Here is a 17,663-nt window from a genome sequence, read left to right on the forward strand (position 1 = left end):
TATCTTTATACCCCCCCCCTTCCCCTTCCCCGCTCACGGCATATCTTCGGCGAAGAATCGTTTGCGTAATATCGTCAGGACTTTGTTCGCGTAAGATCGTCAGAGGGAAATCGTTCGCGATCCGAGTGAGACGAAAAGGCAATTTTCATATCATCATCGGGAGATCGTTCGCGATGTAAGCAATAATAAAATGCAGTTTTCATATTAGTTCAAGGAACTTAAATTGCAGATGATCGTCAGCGGGAGCAATTATTTTAACTGCCTGTAAATTTTTAGGAAGTTACAGATGGTAATTTTAGAAGGCCCGACTATCCTGGGAAAAGCCCTGCATGCAACAAACTTTGCCAAGTGCGTAATTTTTTTTAATATGTCGCATCCAGGTTATGATGCAAGGTTGTAATTAGGCTTATCTTGATCCTTCTCCTCTAACAGGAGGTATGTTTCTTACCGAGAAGATAATTCTCAACATATTTTCAGGTACAGTAAGTTAAATATAACTTAAAAGAGATGCACAAATAAATAGATAATTATTTACCACCAGAAAATGACTTAGGAAGTTGTAATAAATATCCTACAATATAGGAGGGTCAAAGATAACACCCGCTAAGGATAAAAGCACAAAGGCAGGATTTTTGAAAATTTCGTCATACCCAGGAGTCGGGGAGAGGTAATTTTGAAAAATCAGTCGGATTTACATAATTAAAAATATTAATTAATTTTTAAGTGACGAAATTTTCAAGACTTTACCGTAAATCTGACAAAAAACTCAAAGAATTAAATATAGGACAAAAACCTGTATTTCCACAAGAAATAAAAAAATCTACATCTTAAAATAAAGTATACTTTACCAACATTTTTGATACTATATCAGATTTGTTTTTGGCAGTTGTAAATTAAAATTTTCCATGAAATCAATGAATATAATAGTTGTCAAGTTTCAAAGTTTTTTAGCTGAACAATAACCCTGCCTTGTTGAACTCTGCATAAATATTCTTCTTAAAAATGTATCGTTAAAGCCATAAGGACGTTTGCTCACTATTTCTTCTGCATAGGCAGTTTTATTCTGAGATTTTAAAATGTTCCTTTAATATCACCAATGTTTTTGTTTTGTTCAGCTATCAGCTGTTGGCTCCTCTGCTGGTGGCTCATAAGCTTGAAGCTAAAATGATAATTAAAATAGATACATCACTAATTTGAGCACACTTGCCTTAGCGAATAGAAGACAAGACTTGTTGGTAAATTTTCATAAACCTGTACTTGACCATTACTGTACACTGCTCAATTCTAACTACTGAACAAATATGACACAACAGAATACTAGTAAGATGAAATTAGCCTACTTTTGCTTTGAGGTCACTGTTTTCCTCTGTTAGTTGTTCTACTTTCTGACGTAATTCAGTGACTTCCAGTTTTAAGGCCTCCACATCTGCAGTCTCTGGTCCACCACTTCCTAAATGGTGCTTCAGAAAGCTTAGATATATCAAGGAAATCAACATTTTTTTGTTGTTTTGGTTGGTTTTACTTTTATTAAGAATAATTAAACCTATATCAAAATTGGTACTACCTATATCAGAACAAGAACAAAATGTAGAAATAAAACATGCCATTTAAAATTCTTTTAAGTACATGTGTACATTATTAGTGCCCCTGTGCAACAGTTCCAAAAATATGAGGGCAAGTTAATTCATGACTAAAGAGTGACATCTTGTACTGTCTCTGCTGTAATCACTTATCATTTGTGAACAAGCCATTTAATTTATAGGCAAAAACTGTCAGCCTACAACAATCAAATGCATACATTATTTACATAAAGCAATCCCAAAAATACATTTAGACCTGCAAGAAGGACAGCTCCCATGGTTTGTTACATTGAACACACATTTCACATTTAATTTATTCAGCACTCACAAACTTCAACAAAAAAAGGATACTCTAGTGCATTATTTGGCTTCTCAGGTTCTTCATATAGACCAACTAAAACTGAAAAAAAAAAACATAATATTGTTTAATACTGGAAAAACGACAAGTGTCTCATTTTTCAAATATTTCCATTTGCCCAATATTCACGCTTACAAGTACATACCCATGGCCCTGGAGGCATGTTAATTTGATTGCATTCAGCAAGAGTCCCTGTGGAGTAAATGTGCAGTAGCTATTGGGACCTGGCTCATTCTGAATGACCCAAATGCCAAACTGCAACATTTGTTGTTGTTGAATTAAAAACACTATAGTAGGCTCTTCAGTTTCATTTATAAATATTCTTGAGTCTCTACAAATTTCAAGATTAATATAAGGCATTTACCTGATAACACAAAAAGATTGAAATATATGACAATGAGTAAACATGTTTCTATAAATACCTTTTGTTAAGGCATCCAGAACACCTGCCTTTTCCAGGTATTTTCTAAACTCTTCCCTCTTAGAATCTGCAGCCTGAAATTAATTTATCCAAGTTTTAAAGGCAGTGTTTATAAAATAAGTACTTGACAATCCACAGCATAATAACAAAAAATTATAACAGGTTTTATTTTTCCACACACTGCTTATTATCATCATTATAAATTATTTATTGTCCATTTTGCCTAATTTTAGTTTATTTAATTTTAAGATAATGCGAACCTCAAAGGCATCTCTCATACAATTCTTCTGAACGACTCTGTCTTTGGGAAATACCAAGTATACAAACACTTCGAGTAATAAGCCATTTACTTGAGTCTCAGATTCAGAAGCAGCTGTCAACGCAAACAGTGCTCATCAAGGTGAAAATTATGTCAAATCCAGACGGTTTTTTCACGAGTCATTAACAGTAAATTTGGCAAATGCACTTCACATACCCTATAAGACGTCATCCTGGTTTCCTCTCTTGTCTAAATACTTGAAAAATACTTCAAGAAAGACAATGGATTGTACAATTTAAGGCGTATATAACTGTGTAACAGTTCGTGTTTACCTCTAAACGAAATCTCACGTTGCTACGTTGCGCACCGAATCTGCGCATTGGACTCGAGCAACCACAAAAGCAAGAATAGCTAAGGTGTAAATTAATAATATTAAGTAAATAACTGATTTTTAGCGATTATTTCTTAACTTGTCAGTTACCATGTCTGTAAAACAATCTTTTAATCTTTCTTATAAACGTACAATAAGAATATTTTAGGAAAGTTATTATGTTGGTTCTTAATCCACGAAATCCTACTTGTATAAAGCACCCCGACCCACATGAAGCCGCCGGGCTTAAACTTTGGGAAATGCTTCATCGACGAAACAAAAACCGAAACGATTCAATTTATGCGGTCCAATGCATTAAATAACATACAGATCTTGTCTGAGTGATTAAGAAGTCGTAACAAGGCGACTGGTAGGCATAGACAACTCTCTGATTAAATCTGTATCGCAGTAATAACGCGTTGCCACAGTGCTGATATATACATATGATGCGCTTTCACCATATCATATGCATGAAGATCAATTATGAAATCCCAAGACTTGTTTGTTTCGGATGGGAAACATACTGCATATAAAAGCTTACATGCTGTTGATAGTGCCACTTATAAGTTTCATCCCCACGCAGGTTTTTCAAGGAAGCAGTATTGTCGATTAAGTATTGGTAGAAGTGATGATTTGTTGTTATTATGAAAGCATCATCAAGCAGCCTGAAAATAACAAAGAACCACAAAATCTGACTTTGTAATATCTGTGCCCTCCCCTTCGAAAAGAAAAAAGAACAGTGTCTGCCACCCTTTTCATAACTGTTGTTAACAAATGCATTCATTTGTCTTTAGTGATTAATTGTGTTATTTGTTCTAGGTATAACATGGAGGACCATGAGATGATGTCCACGTGCATTGGCTTGGAGTCTGACAAAGTCACAGAGAGAAAGGTAATGCAATTGTTATTTATACATGTAGATACAAATACATTTAGATGTACAAATGTAATAGTATAATTATGAAATATGGGGTTACGTAAAACATAAAATTGACAAAAACTTGTTTCTATTATTTTCTTTTCTATTGTTTCCTAATACAAGAATATTGCACTCTGAAAAATCTTCTGCATATACGCAGAACATGCCAAACAGGCAGGTGACAGGATTTGTGATTCAAAGGAGATAACCAACACAGTTGGTATTAGTACAACTGGACTATGATATTGTAGTTCAAGTCATCAGTTGGTGATCCAAATCATTAATCCACAACTCCAAGTCACAAATTGCAGTTTAGTGTACAAAGCCTGTACTAGTACTAGACCTTTAACCATGATTTGTATGATTGTTATCTGGATAACAAGTGTTTATTTTACTGTCTTAAATGAAATTTTCATCGTGTTATTCAATTCTGACATTAACATTGAAACTATCAATGGTGTGTATAGATGACTTTTTGAGAGTTTGAAATTATTAAAATTCAATTTTTATTCTGTTTTCTAAAGAAATGTGCAGACAAACTTTTGAAACTTATTGGGAAGACGTATGTCACTCATAGTTTAGACAAGGCTACGGACAAAAAGAGAAAAGAACGCTGTAAAGGTTTTGGATGGGATAATGTATTCAAGGTACATGTACACTGTAAATGCTGCTTTAAAAGCTTGCTAGATTGGATAACTTTATACATCATTAATGCATCTGTTTGTAAAAACATAATTGCATTATTGAAGCAAATGTTTTATGAAAAAATTTAAGGTGCATGACTATGTTTGACTATTAATTGGCATTTAAAACTTGTAGGTCTAAGTAAAATATTGCAAGCTTGTATTATGATAGATAAAAACAATTATATAAACAACCAAACATTTTTTTCAGGCAGTGAAGGGATTTGTTCGAAAAGAACTTGAGGCTTTGCAAAAGGGACAATCAAGAACAGCTGCTACAACTAACAAGAAGAAACTGGAAATATGTTTTATCTTTAAAACAGTCATCAGAACTATTAACAAGAGTAAGCTATTTTCCAACTCCTTTAAATTTAAAGACATCATTTTTATATCAAATAGGCCATTGATAAGCATCCAAACATTAAGAAGCATCTAAGGCAATGTTTAAAGATTATCTAGGTAGAGATAATATAGAAAACTTGTCTGCTGCATGCTTTTGTGTTTAATATATATAACCACCTACATTTATTAGTCCCAGCCTGATATACTGTCCTTTGAAATAGGGACATTATTTCCTGGAAAAGAATCAGATTACCTCTGTTTTTCAGATGGCCCCCGATTGAAAGTAACTGATGTAATAGAGCATATTCAGACAACATTGCAAGATGAGTTTGCATGTTCAGTTGTTGGTGCCGATTATAGTAACATTCTTATGAAAGAAATTTTACCTGAACAGAGATATTGGAGAGACATTCCACCCAAGTCTTGGCAGGGTAAGTCTGATAAAAGTTTTTTTGGAGAGTTTTATTATTTTTTTTTAATTTATTTTTATTGATTATTATTATCTTTATTTATTACTATTGTTGTTTTGTGTGTGATATTCTCCATATTCTCTTACCAGCCTTAGTATTCAAAGACAGAAGTCAGGTCATACTGTAATAATTTTCCAATTTAAATGAGTTATATTAAGGAATTATTTCAAACTCTAGAAAATTACTTAAAACCATTTTTGAGAAGCATGTATGGTAAATTAATTTTTTTATGTTTGTTGCAGGTTTACTGCAGATATATTGTCAGTTGTTCTACCAGTCTCCAGTAGGCTTCAATCGTTTCCTGTCAGCTCAAATCATTCAGTTGATGATGCGTGGGGCTACTAGACAAGCTGACCTTAGACCAAAATGCTTCCTTGAATTCTATACAAAAGTGTTGGCCCTAGATTTTTTAAGGTATAAGTTTAATTTTTCAAACTGAAATGTACTTATCTTTTGCAGAATAAATAACATGCTACTGAAAAAATGGTGGAATATCTGTTCTAAAATGGTGGAATATTTTAAAAATTAGAGATACAACTATTTTCAATGTCACTGTGACAAATGCTACAAAATCTTTGATACAGTTTGTTTTAGCAATGACAAACAAATTTCAAGTCACAGAAGTACAACAAATTATTGGGTAATGGACAATAGGTGGTTATCTAGAGTTGTATACCCAGTATCAAACCTAAGTAGAATGAAAGGTCATATGTACCTTTATGCAACAACTACTGGCATATGCAGCTGCAAGTGAAAATTTTTGAAGAGTGATAATACCAGAAGCAGCATTTAACATCTTTAAGTATTATTCAAATCCAACCTTTTTACTGAGACATTCAGAAATGCTAAATTATTCTTTTTGATAGTCACTTTTAAGAAATAGATCTAGATGCCAGTAGTTTACGTAGCATGTGGCACCTTCTTCTGCTCTCCACCATTATAATGTTGAGTGTGTCCATTCCCTGCATCCATGATTAGGTCTGAAGTCGGTATAACCAGCAATATCTTGGAGCGTCTCATCTCATCCCTCAATGAGCTAACCAAAACTGTTGCAGCCAGGTGCAGGACACAGTTGTCTCGTCTTGGTGAAGACATTTTCCCAGGATTACTGTATTGTTGGAGCTACAGGCCCACGGACAGGCTTAAGGTTGTAATAAAAACTGTTTTGAAAGCTTATTTGGGTTTCTGTGTGACCAGTTGATTGAATATGGTTACTAATGAAAAGAGTTGAACAATTAAGAACAAAAAGGGAGAATTTTTGCCAGTAAAATAAAAATAATAAAATTATTAGACTAACCCTTGTATTATGAATACGGATTTTTTATCATTATTACAGAGTGCAATCATTGAATGTTGGCAGCATCAGGTTTCTATTCATCATCCTAAAGGTGCAAAAACGGAAGAAGAAGGTGCTTTTGCTGTAGACTCCAGGTCTTGGAAGGTAATGTTTTTTACCTTTATATGGATTGATTCAATCAAGAAAAAAAAGGACTTTGCAGTCTCATGAGTTATTAAAAATGCATTATAATAGGGTATGATATGATCCCTCATTATAATTTTTTCTGGCGAATTGAATGCTTTTTAAAATTTCCCAGAGTCATATTTACTATGTCTACATAGCCTGGAAAGTAACTAATCTTTCCTAACTCAGACCTTTAAATCTATATAACCTGTCAAATAAAAGACCTGATATCAGTAGTTCCATGTGAACAATGAAATGCAAAGGAAGACATGGCACTCTAAATAATTTGGAACTTAATCACTAAACTAGAAAATGAATCAATCCGAGAGTTCAAGTGCAGGGAACGGTTGAGTAATGATTCACGACTAGGAAGATTTTACTTTTTTCCCAAGAAAACAATTCATTTTGGCCGGTATATCCCATATAAGCATTTTCTGTTTTTTTCCCCAGTACAATCTGACCAAGCTCTACAGTGTGTTATTGGAGGAAATTGGAACTCAAGAGACAAGGACTCGTTATACCACTGGGTAGGATGTATGCTACATTGGCAGGTTTAAGTGATAATTTAAGGAATTTTTGTAGAAATATATTAAGACTACAACTTCAGTGAAAAATTTTGAGTAATTTTTGTTTTAATCAGTTTAGTTTATGTATAAATTAACATTTATGCAGTACTATATTATTTTGACATTATATTTACAGGTCAAGAGAGGTTGCTGTGAAACCAGCTCTTATTGCTCTTGCAGCTGATGTTTGCCATCAGGTACATATCTCTCTCTCTCTCTCTCTCTCTCTCTCTCTCTCTCTCTCTCTCTCTCTCTCTCTCTCTCTCTCTCTTCTCTCTCTCTCTCTCTCTCTCTCTCTCTCTCTCTCTCTCTCTCTCTCTCTCTCTCTCCTCTCTCTCCTCTCTCTCTCTCTCTTCTCTCTCTCTCTTCTCTCTCTCTCTCTCTCTCTCTCTCTCTCTCTCTCTCTCTCTCTCTCTCTCTCTCTCTCTCTCTCTCTCTCTCTCTCTCTCTCTCTCTCTCTCTCTCTCTCTCCCCCCCCCCCTTCATTTTTAAGCATCAAAAATCAATGTAGTACGTGCAGATTAAGAAACCCTTGTTACACAAACAAAGTACTATAAGAATTTTAAGTTGTTTTAGTGAGAAAGAGAATACATTTTAAATTTGATTGTTGCTTTACATGTCCTGTAGACCACAGCGGTCACCTAATACATAAGTGTTGACGTGTAAACTTTTATATAAAAAAGCTTTTTAGTGAGGAGACCGCTGTGCTGGAAGTCACACAGATTAGTACCACACAGAGTGGAGGGGCTAAGAGAAGAGGCATTGAGGTGGGCTGGCAGACCATCACTGACAAACTCCATACACAGAATAAAACCCATGCTTTACCATGGTAAGAAACCGATCAACGTAAATGACCATTCTTTCTGATAAATATCACTAAGCCAGTGGCATATATTCCACAGTGTCAGTACCATATCTGGATGTGTCCTATTCCCATCAATGGGCTGAAACAATTTTTCTATATTAAAAACAGTTTCTTTTGATCATAAGCCATTCTACATTTTTAATAAGTATGAATAATTAATAGTTCATTTCTCTCATCAGGCTAGGTTTGCTAACCCAGCTGGTGTCAAGGTATCCAGGTGGAATGGATGAAGATCGCAGACATGAACTCTTGATAATACTTGAGCAGAGTTTGGAGAGGACAATAAGTATGATATTTGCTTAATCATAATAACAAATGTATGTTTGCTGCAAATGCTTTAAGTTGCTTTTCCTTTCACTTCTTTTCTAGTGGTGTTCTAAGAAGTGTATATGAGTGTTTAATGAATAATGAACCTTTTTAATTCAGCTTTCACTTTACTAAAAACATGCATGCTCCAAATGAAATGGCCTCAAGTAGGTCACATGTCCAGACAAATTACATCTTTAGATTACATGTCAAGTACATTACCATTACGTTTTGAAGACCGGAGGTGACAGCAGGTCTAGCCAGGTGTTTAATGGCTGTGGCTGATGTCTCAGGCACACAGGACAGTAGGGAAGGGCACTGCAGGGACTCTTTACTGTGGGGAAGAGTATGGATCGCAGGTGTAAGGTAAGGAAACTTGACAAAAATGCCAGTGTACTAAATAGAAATTGTTTATTATATGTGCAGTATTTTTATAATTTAGATATTGATCACCTACTGGCTTATCACATGCTTAAAGATTTAAATGCAAGTGTCAATATTTGATTTCTTTATGAAATCAATTTCCAGCTAATTAGAACACTTAAATTTGCAAATGTAGTGGTAGGTTGGAACTATAAATTCTTTTTCTTTCTTCTTCAGGAATATAAGCCTTCAGAATGCAGTAGCAGAAAACTTCTCATTGTTAACCTCCCTAGTGATCTCTGGCTATGGAAGAGCAGACAAGACTATTTGGACATTGTTTGGCAACACTGGTACTGCCCCTATAGAGACAGCAGTACGATTCCTGCAGGTTTACATTCAGAAATTCCCCCTGCCAGAGAGTTTCAGTCCACTCCCCCTTGCCTCTGCTGCGGATGCCTACACATTAAGGCGGGTTTTATTTGACTGGCTTTTGCCAAATATGAGAAATCCCCTGAAGGTTCAGACAGAGGTGCCAGAGGTTGATGTTGCAATACTTGCCAGTGTACTAGCCAGTCTTACTTCCCATGATGCTGCTGCTGTTCACTTAGACAGGAAAGAAACAGATGAATGGAGTGAATCCACTGCAGATTTTGAGAAACTGTATTTGAAGACTGCATTCAAATGGAAAGAGAAGAGACAGGAGCTAATTTCACCAATGCCAAAGCAGATGGTTCAACACAGTCGGATACCTGAACTTTCAAGGGATTTGCTGAAACGATGTGCTGAGTGTCTTAAAGAGCTGGACTCTGAGGTGGGTAGATGCTTACTTTTCATTTTCTTAAATCAGTAGTGGGAACCCAAAAATCCACTACCAGTATCCTAAGCTAAGTTAGTAAAAAAAATGTCAGAGTCTTGAAAATAAACCCTCAAAATTCAAATCTGGATAAAGCGCTTTTGGTGCCTTTCACCTTTTTAGAACCATTCTGCATTAACTGTCAGTCTAGCTGTCTATTTTCAGATCATAATTCATGATAAGATTAAAGACTTCTTGGGAAATATTGAAGATGGAAATCAAGTCTTTAACATCTTATGACTGTGCAAAACATTTGATTTAATGCTTTTTTGTGTTTCAGAAATCTGTCACAAATGAATGCATTAAAATGATACCACTGCACTGTGATTTCAGGGGCATTCAGTGGATTCCCTGGGGTACTGGTGTGCCGTGGTGGGGACAGTGGTTTGGACACTCACACTTACTGGGTCTGCACTGGAGGAGCTCAGACAGATATGGAAGGTACAGTGCAGAGCTTGCCCATGTGTCAGTTTATCAACAGAAACTGTGCTATAGCAAAACAAAAGCTTTAGGGTCTTAAAGATACTTTGAGGTCTAAAACTTCTTTTCAGATTGTTTGATTGGAAAACCATGCCCTAAAATAACAGCTTCATTAGTTATTTGTACAATGTGTTTATTTTCACTAGACAACTTCTCTGGGCATGATTTAATATTTCTGAATCATTCTCTTTTATTACATCATGACAGTTGGTGATACGAACACTGACCCACAAAGTGAGTGAAGAATTCAACAAAAAGAATGCTTCAGTTTGTATGAGGTTACTGGAATATTTACATCACCTGTACACCTTGATGCAGTCTGCCAGTAGCAGGGAGATGGCAGCAAGAATGGCCGGGGCTGAGGCAGAGGGAGTAATGGATGCCTTACTGCAGGTTGTCCATATCAAGGTAACACTCGCTTCAGATGAATTGATTTTGTGGGAGAATTGCTGCAAAGTGTGATACTTAAGATAAAATGTCTTTTTGACCAGTTTTGTGAAACGTGTCTTTCACATTTCCATTTTTGTTCCTATGTGAACCACTTTCAGATTACCAGTTGTTTGAAGTGTACATGTATGTTAATTGTTGCACACTACACATGTTACTCACATATACTCAGCAAAAATGCGATGGTTAAAGAAAGGGTTGAGCTCAGATACACTTATTATGGAACAAAGGCCCTTTGGGATAGAGCAGATCAAATTCATTGGTATTTTTTTTAGTTTAATGAATAGTAATGACTTCAGTGGCACATTCATCTTTTAGGGTTCTGTAGGCAGTGCCAATGTACATAGACCACTTAGTGTAATAGAGGATGAAGAAGATGGTATGGATGTTGAAGGCATGGATGATGGTTTTGGTGGCATGGAATTTGGGGAGTCCGAAGCCCATGGTGCTACTGTTACTGAAGGTGAGATACTGTCAGTGTGTTTTCCTTAAAGATGGCATTCAAATAGACAGATGATGGGACAGTCAGTAACTTGGAAACTGGGTGTAATATCGCATGATCAGTGTACCTAAGAAACAAGTTTTATAACCACATTTTTACATCACTATTACTCTGCACAGAAGACTTCTTTTTTCCAATTTAAGCTATATTTATATGACTTAATTCTCAGGTTTTTCTAGCCTGCTGAGCAGTAGTGTGCTGACAGAGAGCCAGGCACTCAGTCTGAAGGCAGCCAGTGTGTTGTGTTGCCTCTGTAGAAGCCTAGGGGAGCAGCCATTAACAGAGTCTATGAGGACTAAATTAATTGAAATATTCACTGCAGAGTCCTGGGATCCTGGTGCACCATATGATCTACAATTAGTAAGTTCACTCAGAGTTGACTAAAAGAAGTTTGTAGTGGAAGTGATCAGAGGTTAAGATTGGGTTGCAAAAAGGAATCTGTGCTTTTAGATTGTTAAAAAAATAAAGTTTGTTGCGTGTCATTGTCATGCTTATTAGAGAAAACATTATATTGTTTCTCTCTTTGTGATGTGGGGATTGAATTTGTATATGTTGGGATGTAGTTTTTAAAATCAAATTAGAAAATGGAATCTGGTTCTTTTGTAGTTCTTGTTGGTGCTGGATGGTTTGTCACACAAGGGTTGTGGAGTATTCACAGAGAGTGATCTGGAAGATGTGATGACTGCCTTAGGGTATGTGCTGAAACCAAGATCTAATATACCATTCAGACTCCAAACCTTGTTGTTATTGATTCCAAACCACAAGTCCCCTCATACTTTCATCATCAGTCTCATGAAGCCCACTGATCATGTTGGCCATAAGCTAACAATGGTGGCAAATGTTTCAGCTTGATATATTTTGTTTTATTTGATGTATGACTTGAGCTGTTGCAACAGACATCCAAGACTGAAATGGATTGTAATAGATGAACTATCTGAATTGACCTTTTGGTTGTTGACATAACTTTAGGTTTTTAATAGGTGAACACAAATGGATTTCCAAGTTTTCTCCCCTATATTTCAGTTTTTTGCTAAAGGTTCATAAGCTGGACCATGAGATCAGTGCCACAGGTCTTCAGCTGATGGGCAAGATGATCCCACACCTTAGTGAAGGTGGCGCCACTTGTAGTGAGACCATGCAGAAGTGCCAAAAGATGGCATTGCAGCTTCTCAGGTTCTTTTGGTATGTACATGTTTTGATGACCTAATATAAAGTAAGTTAGGTTTGTTTATTCAGCACTTTTTGGTAGAATATTGAAAAAGATAATGGTATTTGGTGTTTGGTCATGAACCCTAGGAACTTTTATGTGCACATTAGAATAGAATATGTTCATGTATGTTTGTATGTACGTATTCGGCTTACTTGTCTGTCTGATTCATCACATAAGCTGTAGTTGATGCTGTCACAAATACCATCCAACAAATCCTAACTGTTTTTGCAACATTCTCACCACTAGTGTCAATTGCATCTCATTTTGTTTAACGTCACTGTAAGTAGCCTTTTTGAATTTTGTAAATGATTTAGTTATTGTGGTTGCAGTATTTTTTTTTACAAATTGAAATGTGGAATGAAGAGCTTACCTGTACACAAACTTTGGATTGAGAACTTGCTTAAAGACAAGAGCTCAGTGCAAAAGTAGCAGTCATGTTTGTGAAAGACAATGTATTCTGTTCATAAAGTTGGCCACCATGAACATAAGTTACTTAAATTAAGTGTTTCCCATGTCTACTGAAACGTGCCTGTTTATGTTAGAACTGAGCAACAGGAATCACTTTTCTGTTGTGTTTGTATGTATCGCCAGCTCTGCTATCTGTGTATCTGTTTGCTGTTAGTAGCATCTTTTTCTCTTTCACATGCTTTTACCATAATAAATTCAAGCTGATTCAGTTAAGTTTGTAGTTCTTTTTTGTTACCATCCAGGATCCAATATACAGAACAGAAGATCCCAATGCCTGTGAATATGAGGTTGTCCATGGTTTACTGCTTTCAGGCTTTCATACAGGTATGAGCATTAGAACAGAATTATGTTGAGGCTAGAGTCTCCACAAGAAAAATTAAATGGAAATTAAAAGATTAATATAAGAAACATAGTGAGAGTCATTCCATATATTTGAGAAGTGCAGTGTTAAATATTTTTCTTACGTGTTATATATGTATGATCATGCACACTTGCACATACATGCATGCACACACGCATTCTCTCTCTCTCTCTCTCTCTCTCTCTCTCTCTCTCTCTCTCTCTCTCTCTCTCTCTCTCTCTCTCTCTCTCTCTCTCTCTCTCTCTCTCTCTCTCTCTCTCTCTCTCTCTCTCTCTCTCTCTCTCTCTCTCTCTCTCTCTCTCTCTCTCTCTCTCTCTCTCTCTCTCTCTCTCTCTCTCGAAGTTGATATAAACAATAGGAAATTTTCCTTCATGATTGACTTGTTATAGTTGCCTTTTAGATATTTTCTTTATTCTAGTGTGATCCAGCAGGAACATGGGCATTTTGGCAGAAGAGTGGACTCCAAGATACACTACTCCTTACTGATACATTTTGTACACTGTTGAAAGATGCCAGCAGATTGGTACAGCAGTGTTGTGCAGAAAGAATTAATATGTGAGTGTGACAACTTGAGTTGTGATGTAGTATAATAATGGATTGCATATATATTGAGCAAATACTTTGTACTTTCTGCTTACATTGGAATAAATTTTATATCTAGTAAACTTATAAGTAATTGCATCTAGTTACTAAGGCTTATGTATACTGCTTTAAGATACTTGCTTATTTGCTTTTGACAAAATTTGCACAACCTTGCCTTAATTATTATGTTCCATTAAAGAAATTTGGTAGATAGTGTTTCACCTAATGAGAAAATGCTTAAATTTTTTAAAATCTTTAATCATTACTTGATAAATACCCCACAATCTCAGGCATTTTGAAATTTCTAGCAGTCCCAAACCAAACTGGTGGAAAATTACAAAATACAGGCAATTTTTGACATTCCTTAAAATAGCCTTCATTCAATTACACATACAGTTTTGCTGAACATTTTGGCTTCCAGCTTGTTTGTCCACCCTGACACAGAGGGCAGACTGTGCTGGAAGAGCAAAGAAGAACAGAAGAACATGTTTCAAGTGGTCTATAGTGTGCTGCAGGATGTCTTGGTCATACAGGTACTATAATACAGTGGATGCATTTTACCAAATTTTAATAATATTAGACTTGGTCAAAAAGAAGTTTCAATAAACCATATGTCAGTTGTAAAGTGAGGAAGGCATCGCTTTGTTCTTTTTTTTTTTAATTATTTTTTCTTAATATTAATTAATTAATTTTTAAAGTCTAATTCTTTTTTTTAATGAAAATCTTCAGGGTCGTCTTTCCCCTGATGAACAGCAAGATGAGAGTGTCAATAACATAAGTACAATGCTGCAAACCATGGCCTCTATTGCCAAGTGTACCCCTGTGTGTGAGAAGCAGGCAGTGTGTGCTGTATGTATACAGATCAGGGAGCACAATGTAGACCTAGAACTGGCACAGAAAGTAAGTAGTACTCTCACTAGTGCAAACTAAGTGTGCATCTTTATTGCGTATCTAACACTGATCAGTTGGTGTTTTAAAACACAGAGGCCAGTTCAGGGATAGTAATTTGTTTCGTAGAGAGTCTATGTTCTGTCACATCAAGATTTCATTTTAAAAAGGTATAAAAAGGTTTTAGAAAAAGCACGAGGCTTTCTTTTGTAAAGATTTAGAAAAGTACATAAAATTTCATTGACTCATTTATTGGTGTGCTTCAGGTTCTATTGGATGTGAGTAGCAGTCTAGGGTATGGATCAGTTTCAGACTACATGGCAACCCATGTCCCTTATATCTTACAACAGTGGACAGAGATGAAGTACCCACTGGGGGAGTTTCCTTACCAGTTGATGGGGTGCACTAACCTGGCTGAATTTTTCAGGCATGTGGCTTGATGTTAATGTTTCTAACTTTTTATTGGATGTTTATGTCTTGTCAGATTTTTCATCATGATTTGTCTTATGATGAAAGTTTTTTCTGAATCTTTTATTTCTCCATGTTACTCCTACAAACTCTTAATACATTCAGTGACTTTTTGACCTTTCCCTGCCATACCTTTCACTATTATTTATATTTTTTTATAATTATTATTATTATTATTATTATTATTATTATTATTATTATTATTATTATTATTATTATTATTATTATTATTATTATTATTTTGCAGGACTTTCCTCCATGTAATCATCCCGTATCAAGTTATGCTGCAAGATTTTGAGGGGACAAAGTTTGTAGCAGAAACTGTCCAGCAGAACTGGCAGAAGATGCTGACAGATGTCCTGCCCAGCATCATGGTGCATATCCTGCCTGTGTTTGCTGCAGGCAAGGACAGTCAATTGTGTACCACTGAACCCATCAGGAGTAAAGTTAAGATTGCAAACCAGTGTTATGAAGCTTTGGAAAGGATTTTGTCTCAACAGGTATGTCCTGAAAACTGGCCTTGCAAATTCTTGTTTCTGTAAAGAAATTCTGGACAGGTGCAAACATTTTTTCAAGGTGATTTTGAATACGTCATTGTACAAGGAAATGTTGCATTTATGCCATTTTTAATTCTTACAGTCAGCTATAATTTCTCAATTTAGAATAAGGACAAATTGATGCCACTTATCAGATGTGGTCAGTAGTACATAACTTCTTCAATTTCATTTCAGACTGTGTCCATGTCCATACCTCACCACCTTGACAGTATAGTGCTGGATGTCCTCAGGACATTATATAACCCAGGAGACGACCAAACCGGGTAAATATATGGCCATAAATGGATAATTTCAATCACCACTTACCTGCCACTCCCTTTTTTGTATCTTCAGGTTTTATTTTAGCCTTATGCATTTCACCTAATACCTTGGTGTTTTTTTTGTTTTTTTTTTTTTTTCAACTGTAATTTTTGGATTGTTTCAGTGGTTATTTACCAGAGCCCAACCCACCTTACTTCAGCCAGGAGATAATAAGCAGTACATTGGCATACTTGACCAAGTGTCACGGAACTAAGGCTAAGAGTCTGGTATCTCTCCTAGCTAAAACACAGGTATTATATGCCTAAACCAATACAAATGTATATATAGCTTGGGTAAGGATTTTGTATAAATTATGATGAATATGGGCAAACTGTTAAATTGAAATATTTGCTCATTTGATTCTTTTACATAACCGGTATGTGTATTACTATAAAACCTTTTTTCTTCAGAATTGAGAAACATATTTCAGATTTTGATTGAAACCAGAGTGCAATATACTAAGCAAAATGCTATAATTTTTTGTTTTATTTATATAATCCTCCAAAGTAGTTTTTGCACAGTTGATTTTGTATTTTAGGATGGTATTCAGAAGGTTCTCCTGCTGTTGTCTGTGGACATTCAGAAATGTCATTGTGCACATGAGAAGTTGAGGAAGCTACAGATGTACGAGTTGTTCACAGGCCTCTTGATGCAAGAATTTCATGAACAGTTGGGTGGGAGCTGGGCATATGTTCTGAGGCACACCATACACTCACTGCTGCACATTTTGAAGGTCTTTCCAACAAAGGCTAGGTATGATGTATCATTGTTTCATTGCTGAAAATTCTGGCAAAGATTGTTTATGTTTTGTCAGAGTATCTTAGATTAATTAGCATCCAGCTACTCTACTTTGAGTTATCATTAACATTTTAACTGTATTATGTAGTTTTGATAAGTAACATTTCCTTTTTTTTTTTTTCTTAACTAGTCACATTTTCAATTTACTTATATTACTTATGTGTCACAGGACAAGGAGTAGGTCAAGAGAGGAAGAGACATTCAGTCAGACAGTCTTCACCAAGGGCTGTGACATGTTAAGACTGGTGTGTGACACTGGGATGACATCCTGTCCTCAGGTAAAGTCACACCTGACAGGTGGGAAGAACAGTTTATTTTCAACTGACATGGCAGTACAAGATGTGACTGATGCCTAATTTTGAATAACCAAATGATAATCATTTCTAATTCGTCAGTCAGTTCATATAGTGCAGTGTACATTGCCATGAACGAACCCCTTTCATGGTGTTGTGGAAATTTCTTGAGTTGTCTAGATTTGAAGGTACTGAAAGATGGCTAGGTGTCTTTTTCTTTTTAGTGTTTTCCTGCCAAAGATAGCAGGGGGATCATTGTAATGCTATGAAGTCTGACATGCTTTTACCTTAACGTAATGTTAGCTTATTTTATTTATTTATTTGATTTTTTTTTTTTTTGGCAAAGATAATTGAGTATAATGATTCTTGCATTTTTATAGCATCAGAGAAATGTGATAAATAATCAAGATCTTGTACAAAGGAGTAGAGTGAATTATGTTTCAAGAAACAAATTTAGCATTTTGTGTTGATTTTTATTCTTTACATATTGTA

At 35.6% G+C, this 17,663-nt stretch overlaps 3 protein-coding genes across 3 annotated transcripts in view; 2 read left to right on the plus strand and 1 right to left on the minus strand.

Moving 5' to 3' along the window:
• Positions 1–779: 779 nt before the first annotated feature.
• LOC106171181 (c-Myc-binding protein) lies at positions 780–3,024 on the minus strand. Its single transcript, XM_013551388.2, has 5 exons — positions 2,835–3,024; positions 2,361–2,433; positions 1,932–1,980; positions 1,341–1,470; positions 780–1,159 (listed from the first exon to the last, which is right to left on the minus strand). Exons 1-5 carry the CDS (start codon positions 2,847–2,849, stop codon positions 1,112–1,114), a joined length of 315 nt encoding a protein of 104 aa, XP_013406842.1. The 5' UTR covers positions 2,850–3,024; the 3' UTR covers positions 780–1,111.
• Positions 3,025–3,814: 790 nt separating this feature from the next.
• Positions 3,815–8,598, plus strand: LOC106167267 (serine-protein kinase ATM). The gene is made up of 11 exons (XM_087001725.1): positions 3,815–3,880; positions 4,432–4,554; positions 4,802–4,934; positions 5,199–5,363; positions 5,645–5,816; positions 6,381–6,549; positions 6,739–6,843; positions 7,315–7,391; positions 7,567–7,627; positions 8,114–8,259; positions 8,475–8,598. Exons 1-11 carry the CDS (start codon positions 3,815–3,817, stop codon positions 8,596–8,598), a joined length of 1,341 nt encoding a protein of 446 aa, XP_086857851.1.
• LOC147763991 (serine-protein kinase ATM-like) overlaps positions 8,198–17,663 on the plus strand; it is a 28,835-nt gene continuing 19,369 nt past the window's right edge. The window contains exons 1-20 of the mRNA XM_087004133.1: positions 8,198–8,259; positions 8,475–8,581; positions 8,839–8,967; positions 9,202–9,775; positions 10,151–10,258; positions 10,505–10,705; positions 11,063–11,207; positions 11,416–11,606; positions 11,853–11,938; positions 12,270–12,428; positions 13,167–13,248; positions 13,704–13,840; positions 14,289–14,400; positions 14,597–14,767; positions 15,022–15,182; positions 15,471–15,723; positions 15,955–16,043; positions 16,205–16,331; positions 16,619–16,833; positions 17,048–17,156. Of these exons, the coding sequence (XP_086860259.1) occupies positions 8,873–8,967; positions 9,202–9,775; positions 10,151–10,258; positions 10,505–10,705; positions 11,063–11,207; positions 11,416–11,606; positions 11,853–11,938; positions 12,270–12,428; positions 13,167–13,248; positions 13,704–13,840; positions 14,289–14,400; positions 14,597–14,767; positions 15,022–15,182; positions 15,471–15,723; positions 15,955–16,043; positions 16,205–16,331; positions 16,619–16,833; positions 17,048–17,156 (3,015 nt within the window). The 5' untranslated portion in view covers positions 8,198–8,259; positions 8,475–8,581; positions 8,839–8,872. The remainder of the gene's footprint in view (positions 8,260–8,474; positions 8,582–8,838; positions 8,968–9,201; positions 9,776–10,150; positions 10,259–10,504; positions 10,706–11,062; positions 11,208–11,415; positions 11,607–11,852; positions 11,939–12,269; positions 12,429–13,166; positions 13,249–13,703; positions 13,841–14,288; positions 14,401–14,596; positions 14,768–15,021; positions 15,183–15,470; positions 15,724–15,954; positions 16,044–16,204; positions 16,332–16,618; positions 16,834–17,047; positions 17,157–17,663) is intronic.

The sequence above is a fragment of the Lingula anatina genome, chromosome 1, assembly GCF_051362555.1.
Source record: "Lingula anatina isolate TDL-2025a chromosome 1, LinAna3.0, whole genome shotgun sequence".
In the NCBI taxonomy this organism is placed as follows: Eukaryota; Metazoa; Brachiopoda; class Lingulata; order Lingulida; family Lingulidae; genus Lingula; species Lingula anatina.

Excerpts from the sequence above, each read along its gene's own strand:
- LOC106167267 (XM_087001725.1), top strand. The coding sequence starts at position 3,815 with ATGGAGGACCATGAGATGATGTCCACGTGCATTGGCTTGGAGTCTGAC. Across the intron at positions 5,364-5,644 it reads TCCACCCAAGTCTTGGCAGG|GTTTACTGCAGATATATTGT; the intron begins GTAAGTCTGATA and ends TGTTTGTTGCAG. Across the intron at positions 7,392-7,566 it reads AGGACTCGTTATACCACTGG|GTCAAGAGAGGTTGCTGTGA; the intron begins GTAGGATGTATG and ends TTATATTTACAG.
- LOC106171181 (XM_013551388.2), bottom strand. Across the intron at positions 1,981-2,360 it reads TCTGGATGCCTTAACAAAAG|TTTTAGTTGGTCTATATGAA; the intron begins GTATTTATAGAA and ends TTTTTTTTTCAG. Across the intron at positions 1,160-1,340 it reads ACAGTGACCTCAAAGCAAAA|CTTCAAGCTTATGAGCCACC; the intron begins GTAGGCTAATTT and ends TTATCATTTTAG.